Source organism: Morone saxatilis, unplaced genomic scaffold (assembly GCF_004916995.1).
Source record: "Morone saxatilis isolate NCDOM2014 unplaced genomic scaffold, NCSU_SB_2.0 Contig16, whole genome shotgun sequence".
Lineage (NCBI taxonomy): Eukaryota > Metazoa > Chordata > Actinopteri > Moronidae > Morone > Morone saxatilis.
This window is the reverse complement of record NW_023339718.1, coordinates 18,139,461-18,148,327: the sequence shown is the minus strand read 5'-3', so window position 1 is coordinate 18,148,327 and position 8,867 is coordinate 18,139,461. Positions and strand designations below refer to the sequence as shown.

The following is an 8,867-nucleotide window of genomic DNA, read 5'->3' as shown; positions in this document are numbered from 1 at the left end:
TAACAATGTATGCCAAAGGAATATACAAAAAAAATCTTCGTAATGCTATATCAAAAATATATATCTTTTTTTTTCTTCCTGTAAAACAAAATGTGTTGACCAACTAATTTTAACCAATCATATAATGACATCCACCTTTTCTGCTTTTCAGTAGCTAATGGCTGCTGTAGCTGCCGTTAGCGTGCAACGGAACAGGGCTCAGCAGCCTCCCAGTGAACACGGCTGGACTGGGACCAAATACAGCCTCAGAGACAGGGAGGCCAGTTTAATGATGTTGCTTTAAAGTGTTTTGTTAACCTTTTGATGGAAGCAGACCAGCTGTTTCACCATTTCCAGTCTTTATGTTAAGCTTGTTAGCCAGCTGCTGGCTGTAGCTTGATATTTAACAGACAGACATGAATGGTCTTAGTCTTCTTTATCTGATTCTTGGTAAGGGAGTAGCGTATTTCCCAAAATGTTGAAATTTTGCTTTTGAAAAAAGCACCCAAAATAAGAGATTGGACAGGAAGCATCTTTTCTGCCATCCCGGTTTTTGTTCTTTTGTCTTTTGAACATTTGCTTCTCCTTTGAGGTTTATGTGTGAGTACAGTGGCAAAACCCAAGAATAATTTACAACAAACCAAAAATAAATTACAGCAGTGTCATAATAATTTTAAATTGACAGTGTTGCATAGAAATATTGACCACTACTGAGAGGGACAACAAACCAATAAATATTAAATAGTAATAAATATGTATGATGCTGCACAATTCAAAGTTTGACCTTACGTTGTACTATAACTCAAGTACAAAAAAATAGTTGACATACAGTATCTGTTTGGTTCCAGTGTTGTAGCAAGAAAACATTATTCAAGTAAACTGAGACTCAATGCTATTCATAAGTTCAGACCTATTTTGCAAACAAATGAGGTACAGCCTTTTCTCTCTATGTCATCTTTTGAAATAAAAAATATTGAATAAGAATTCAGAGACTCATACGTAAGTACAGACAGACCAAGATGACAATTTAAGCATTAAAGTAGATTTTAAAAAGTCCATTATATTTACCATTAAAGTATCATTTTCTCAAAAATTTTCAGGATTTGTTTTATTCGCCATTAGTTATCAAGGAAAATACCTCCTCTGACTCTGTAGATTTTGTCAGACGAAATTCCCCTCCCTGTTTCTGCACAATGTTTCAATCGCTCTCTGTTGTATTACACAGACTGACATTTCAATTGTTTTCCACATGATCAAAGGACAAATTAATTTGACATTTGAGCTGACAGGCAGTTTGCTCGCCGTCAGGCCACCCTCACCGATACATTTTTTTGAGGAAACACATTTGTTCTCCACCTTGTGAAGTGCAGAGATCAGAGCAACAAACCTTTTCCTTATTCCTGACAACGATCCCTTTGAAACCATTTGTTAATACTAAGATCAAACGGCTCAAATGTTACATCAATACTTCACTTCTCTGCGCAAAATCTACAACATTCAGACCTGACTTGGGACAGTAAATGTCCAATGTCCTATGAGTCTTTAAAAGTGTTTATCTGGTGCATCTGCCAAAACAAAACTCTTTTCGGTACCCTCAGGCCTTATTATACACCATTTAACTATCAATTTAAAAAAAAAAAACTGTTGTTAAACCATTTTAAAGCATTCTTTTAAATGAATAATTTAACATGATGTGTTGTTAGTTGACCAAACACAGGAAAAGTATTTCTGTTTTATGTGCAGTTCCTATTGTTAATATCTAAGAGATGAACAGTCTCAGGCCATTGTGAGTGCTGATGCAAGAGGATGCGGTACAAGAACAAAACAAACAAACAAAAAGACATTCTGTCTCCAGTGGTCTCTGTGGGCAGAGTGAACAAGACTGCATCAATGAAAGACTTGGTGAGACCCCTGCTGGGACATTTCCATTCAAGCGTCAAAGCAGAGCATTGAGACGTACACAGTCGATTGCTCCAACATCCACTGTCCCTGCTCTCAACTGGAAACACAATTGGCTCCTCTGTCCCTTAATGTTCTCTGAGAAACCTAATGCCTGGTTTTGTTGCGTTTGTTCAACGAACCAGGACTCCTGCTGCGACTGCGGGTCCCAAAGATTGAGTTCCAGGATGAACTGCGGCTGTAGCTCCTGTAGGAGGAGTAACTGTGGCTCCGGCTACGGCTCCTGCTCTGGGTGATGCTGTGGATTGGGCTGCGGCTGCGGCTGCGGGTGAAGAGGCTGCTCCAGGATGACACGCTGGTGGACCGACTGCTGGAGGAAGGACTGGGACGGAAGTAAGGAATGGGTCGCTTCCTGGCACTGTAGAGAGCCAAAAAGGCAAGTTGTGTTAAACTGACAAACAGTAGGAGAATTAAAGCTGCAATGTGGCTGATCTACAGCTCTACAGAATAGTTTAGCATCTTTTAGCTCATTGTTGTGATTTTACAGTTGCAATTTTACTGTTCACTGCAGGCACTAATTTTCAGCCAAAAAGCTCTATTAAATTCACTGTACAGCACCTGCTCAGCATCAAACAGGAAGGCAAAGTTAGACAGTAGGTGGAATAAGGAAACTTACATGGATTTACATTTGCCAGGTGGAAAGAAACAAGACTCCAAAAAAATGCTTCTCTATGTTAAATTGGTAATAGGCAACTGTTTCCTAACATGTCACAATATCAATATTATTGGGTGATCATTTGTAAATGTGTTTACAACATGTTGCACTGCCCCCTAGTGGCCCAAAACACCAATTAATGCCTGTTTAAAGCCAACACAGTTCTTTGGCCAATTGGGTGGCAAAATTACTTAAAAATATCAAAACATATCACATTACAAAGATGTTATAGCTAATGTGTAAGTGTTTAATTAGACACCCAGCAGACACAACATCACACAGCAACTTTGGCATCATTTGGAGTTGTTTCTGAACAACCTGGTGAACACACAGTAAGTCCAATATTCACTCTACGTTTGGCCCTTTTTTGGTCTCCACCAACTCCTGATAAACATATCTGCCATTCATATTATACATAGCTACTTGACCCATAATCAATATACAAATATGGAATAGTGCAATTTTAAAACAACGTAGATAATGGAGCAATAACTACTTAAAATCTGTTATTTGTAATTTCTCTGTTGTGTTCTTTGATGCAAATTTCTTGGTGTTAAGTCATTTACTGCTGTCAAAGAGTAGTGTGACGGAAAGAAAAGTAACACTAACTGTGTAGCAGATCAGATCTGTTAAAAAAAGTGAAGATCAGACTTGCTTGTTCTTTTTTTACATTTCAGACTGCCTGTGTTCGCCATCTGCTTCTTTAGCACCTGTGGTGGCTTTAGAGCTGACGGTTATCTCATCCTCTGGCTAAATGCCATTTCATGGTACACAGCTCATCAACACGAGGGAAAGACTTCAGGTTGGGAACTTGTCCAGCTGAGGGGGCGGAGGGTGGGACCAGCAATACATTTTTGTTGCCTTTAGGCATAAAAATGTACATTTTTAGCTATAAATAACCAGACTGGGAAAGCTTTACCTTGTGATTCGGCGTGCTTCCAGATGGCTTGGTGAGTCTCTCCTCCTTTTCTTCATAGGAGAGTAGGATTTGCGGCTTCGTCTCTTCCCACTAACCTTATGTGCATGCTTCACATCTGTCTCTCTGGAGCTAGGTTTTCTCTTTCTGTCTCGTAGTCTGGGAAGCCGACATAACAATGTGAATATTTTATCACCAACAATGTAAATATATATTTGTTTTGCAATGAGGAGTATTGAACCATTTCATAAAATTCACCTTTCAGCACTGTGTCTGGAGTAGCTTCCTCTGGAGCTGAGGCTGGCTACGCTGCCTCGCCGCCTCAGATCAGCTGAATAACTGGGTGAGCGTGAGTACGAGCTGGCAATAAGAAAAATTACAATTATCTCCTAGAATCAAGCATTTTTATTTTTGTATGACTGGAAATGAGGATTGATTACATAGACTCTTCTATTTTTATTCTTTACGTTTTGGCTTTCTACTGTAGTACAGGCATGTAATATTGTGTGGCAGCACATAAATTGCATGATGTACAGTAGTAGGTACTGCCATGTCAAGGTGCATTGGAATAAGACCAAGAGACTTTCAACCTCTGAGTTTAGATTGTTAGCAAATTAGCTAAAATGTTTACAACATTTGCTAATTAGCACTCAACCAGTGCAATTGAGGCTGATGGGAATGTCATTCATTTTGCATGTAAACCAAGGTACTGGACAAATTGAAATCTGGACCTGATGGTTGTGCTATAGAGGAAAAGATAAGGGACCAAAGTTATTTGATTCATCCCAAGGGGAACATAAATGACTGTACCAAATTTAATGGCAATCTATCCATCCAAAAGTTGTCAAGATATTTCACTCAATCTCATCGTGGCTCTAAAAAAAAGTCAAGAGGATCACCAAAGCCAGTAGGACATTGAGTTTTGTTTAATCAAAGCTCAACAGGTTGTCCCACATTTTCTGTGTAACTTGATATTAGTGGTTGTTAGTGATGTAAAATATAAAAGTAGTGCACCTGCAAGACGACAGTGACAGGCTTCGAGAGTAGCGTCCGGAGTATCTGGAACTCCCAGAAGATCTACTCCTGCTCCTGCTGCTCGATGACCGAGTTTTCAGTCGCCTTCGAGACGACTTGCTTATCCTCTGTGTACATCTGGAAGTCTTTGGAGATCTCACAACCTCTACCCGACACCCCAAGGTTACCTGCTCTCTGCAAAGACAACACATTTAGACATTTCACTGCTTGGACTGATAAATCCAACACTGTATTCTGTGTTGTTTTTAAGAAATGCTCTCCCTTATTCTCACTCGTAAGATGAATATTCCAAAAGAGGAAACAGAATGTGGGAACAGAAGATAAACAGTTTGCAATTTTCCTGGTAAGCATTCATTTGGATGGATTATTTATCATGAACACAACATTACCTCTTGCTGTTTCTACTGAAAAGGTTTGCAGACAAGCCGTCCTCCCCGTAAGGTTTGCACAAGGAAGCATAGCTGGTCACAGAGTTTCCTGAATCAGAGACATTGTCTCTGTCAGTGAACTTCAGCTTCTCTGGCGAGGCCAGACGTTTACAGTGGTTCCTCTTGTTGTCAGTGACACTCGCCCGAGAAACACCAGTTTTGCTTGATGGCGGTGAAGATGTGTCATTCCCAGAATCGTAATCGTGTGGACCTTCGGTCTGGCTTGATAAAGGCTGAGACCCTTTTCCGTGTAAAAGCTCGCTTCCAGGTTTTGACGACAAAATCTGCAAACAGACAAATAGGCTGCAGCTTAAAACCAAGTGTTTGTTCATAAATGGAACCTGCTATCTGCTTTGATGCACTGTGAATACTCTAGTACAAAGGCACATATTCCCTTGAAAACACAGAGAAGAGATTTATTTTCTTTCTCGGGACAGAAAACTTTGAAAGATAAAGACATCATGCAAATTTGAAGCATGCGATTAACCTCAAAAGAAAGTCTGAACTCAACTAAAGTCAAAGAAATCAACAAGAAACAAATTTAGATAAAGTAAGTCTGAACTAAAACAATTATATGAAAGGAACAACAAAAGAGAAGAAAAGAAAAACTATGCGTGGAGAAATCTACCGACTAACTCGAGTGAAGAGAAAAAGAGTAAACAATAGCCCCATTGAAAAGCCTCATTTAAAGAACATTGAACAAACATCACAAAATGGGTATTATGTAGAAATGAAAAGGATTGCAGACAAAGAGAGATCCCATCAGTCTAACTAAGAAAGCCCTCAGAATAGGACAGATGACTGTGCTCTTTCTCCTGTAAGAAGTAAATAATTAGCCTGCACCGACCTACAAGTAAATCCCTAAATCTGCGGATAGCATCGACTTACCAATCAAGATTTCCTCCTTAAGTAGGTAAGGTGTAAGAAAAAGGGAAGAGCGGGCAACATAAGTGCATCATTAGAGTCGTAAATTGCAAGAAAAAGACAATAACCCTCTCTTCAAACCCAGAGCCAGTTAGACTTATATTGGCATGTTCCTTTTTCTTTCCTTAATGGTGCATTGTTTTAGAGATGTTCGGGAACAAAAGGTCCCAGAATATTTAAAAAAGTGTGCTTGTATGCGAGTACAACTACTGCACACCATTTTTTATTTTTTTTACTGCAGATGTCCACAGATGGAAAAAGATAGTGTCTATCCAAGGATCATAGTTGGCTAATCTCATACAATTATGATCTCTCTCTACTTATTGATTACGAGACACTCAGAGGTTTATCCAGTCTGTCCTCCTGAAGGTTTCCCATTATCTAGTCTAAAGTCGACACAACAGACCAACCCTGAGGGAAATTAACCACTTGCATCTACGCACAATCTGTGCATACTCAAGAGTAAAAGATTTCACTAACAGAAAAACAAATTGAGACATTCTTCAGTGTCACCTTGAGATATTTTGACAAGGCTACCTTCAAATAAACACTATATCTCTGCCATGGTATTTGTGCTAATGGTTCTTGTGTGCTTTCTTTCCCTTTTGTTGCCACAACGTTTCTTATTCTTCCACCACAGAAGAAATTCACCATTTATATATACAGAAAAGGTTGACATATTTTATAATCAACCACATTCATGTCGATTTTTCATATTTTTTAGGGTTTTTCTCTCCAGTCATACCTACCTTTCCCTTTATGGCTTGCTTTTTGGGGAAAGAAATATTAAGCAAACATCATTCTTCATCACATTTGAAATTACGTGTCTTTTAGTCACCAAATTAAAACCTGTAAATAAATGCAAACACGACTGAATAACTGTGATACAGTAAGGCAACGTCTCAGTGACTGTGAAGTCCTCCTGAAAGACTTTGGGATATTGAATGCCAGGCATGATTCAATATATGGATTCATTTATTGAATTTCAATTAAAACCCTGTGGTGTGTAATTAAAAACATTTGTCGGTGCAATTAGCATAATTTAATGATTGCTGGAGAGAAATTAAATATATTTCATGCTCCAATAAGCATGAGACAAATAGCTGTATTTCTAAGGCTCTTTGGGAAACATCACTTAAAAAAAAAAAGTCAAATCAATCTACAATAAACACAGTTTTAACATTCAATGTCTGTCGTCTAGAAGTTGTCAGTCATAGTTTAAAGATGTTTTCATTTGGTTTCATTTTAGCTCCAAGTCAGGTCTGCAATCTGAACAGCTGAACCTGCTGGAAGTGTAACATAAAACAGCTGCAATGACTGGAGGGGACTGAGATGGGCTTAAGTGAAAAGGCTATATTTGTATTTTTTCCTGCTTCTGTAACATGCCAATCTTGGCTCCTGAAGGAATGCTAGTGCAAGTATTTAGTAATCAAAGATAAAATATAATATTTAACGAAAAAACATATTCTAAATGCACAACAGAGAGACTTTTAATAAAAAGTGGCAAGAACACTAATAATTCTAAACTCAATAATTACTCTGAGTGATCATTATTTATCTCAGTCTTAAGCTCAGTCTCCTTAATGTTTATGTTGACATTAAATGTCAGTGTTGGGTGCAAGTACATCATTATGTCCAATCTCAAACTGTCCCTAACCTTAAAGCTCTATGTACTAAGAACAGTCTGTGGCACTTTTGATGACAATAAACAAGCAGGAAGCGCTTGTTTATTGCCTGCTGTTTGCAGATCATAGTTTGACAAAACAAATGCAGAATGGTAACAACATTGTTTTATTTAATTTCCCTTCATTAAAAAGAAAATATGCAACACAAGTGTTTTGCAACAGGGTACTATGCAGTACAGCAGAGATAAACCCCGGAAGAGTCAATTACCAATCTAGTCAACATCAAAACATTTTAAAGCTGTTACCAAGTGTTTTATTTTCCTAATCTTTACCATAGTTGTGATGCACAAAGATTGTTTGAATAATCCATTAAAAAACAATATTCATTGACATCCTCACAAAATGTCCATAACTCTTAATAATAACTTAATTTAAACCCTTAAAAATAATAAATAATTGTTGTTGTTGTCGTTTCATAATTGGACACTTTATTTCTCAGCAGAAGGGAAAATAAGCTTTTGAGAATGTGTAATTTTTCCAGTGGTATCATTATTATTATGGGGTCTTCTCTACCAAGTACTTAATTACATTAGTTTTAAAAACAGAAAAACAAAAACTGACAAAATTACTGCAAAACAAATAATTTATAAAAGGAGCTCAGAGTAAGGCCATGTACAGTTTTTGATTTTGTAAACATTCTTCCCTTAAAGGATAACTAAATTCATTTAGACATATTGTTTTCTGAAAAAAACATTATATTTATTTTGACTGAATATATAGTGAGCTAAAGAATTTTTTTATTGAGAATAATTTTTCAGACCAACCCGCCTCACTGGAGGCCTTTTATTTTATCTAAGTTGTTTTACATGGCCATAACTGAGAAATTAAACTGAACAAGCAGCAGCACCGTTAAGAGTCCTAAAGTGTACTTACGGTGGCAGTTGAGAGGATGGAGCGATATTTTGGAGCCGTTTTACACACTGATTTGGTTGCAGGTCTCCACTTCATGTCCGTGTGGTCAAGCACTCCATTGGTTTCCTCTACTACAGTTGCCAGGTCTCCTAACGCCTGATGCACCACAGATTTTTGCAGATGGTGTCTGTGGGAAAAGGCTAGATTTAGTTTTCATGACACAGCATCATTACGTAAATGCTTCTTTTCAGTTACAGCCAATTCTGCACTTAAGAGGATGAGGAAAAAATCAGCACTTGAGCACATCTGATGTCAGTAAAATATCAGAATTTGCTTCAGCAACCAATATCATCCAACTGCAGCCACAAATGGGCGTTCTCGTGCTGGTGGGGGTTCCCGTTTTCGCTGACTGGAACGCCCCCTTCTTCTTCGCC

The 8,867-nt window shown here is 38.1% G+C and overlaps 1 protein-coding gene across 1 annotated transcript in view; it reads right to left on the bottom strand.

Annotated features, from left to right (window-relative positions):
* Positions 1-330: 330 nt before the first annotated feature.
* srrm4 (serine/arginine repetitive matrix 4) overlaps positions 331-8,867 on the bottom strand; it is a 60,170-nt gene continuing 51,633 nt past the window's right edge. Inside the window, exons 8-13 of the mRNA XM_035657793.1 lie at positions 8,455-8,620; positions 4,934-5,256; positions 4,524-4,718; positions 3,768-3,869; positions 3,513-3,668; positions 331-2,296 (exon numbers count right to left, since the gene is read on the bottom strand). Coding sequence (XP_035513686.1) covers positions 2,026-2,296; positions 3,513-3,668; positions 3,768-3,869; positions 4,524-4,718; positions 4,934-5,256; positions 8,455-8,620 — 1,213 coding nt within the window. The 3' untranslated portion in view covers positions 331-2,025. The remainder of the gene's footprint in view (positions 2,297-3,512; positions 3,669-3,767; positions 3,870-4,523; positions 4,719-4,933; positions 5,257-8,454; positions 8,621-8,867) is intronic.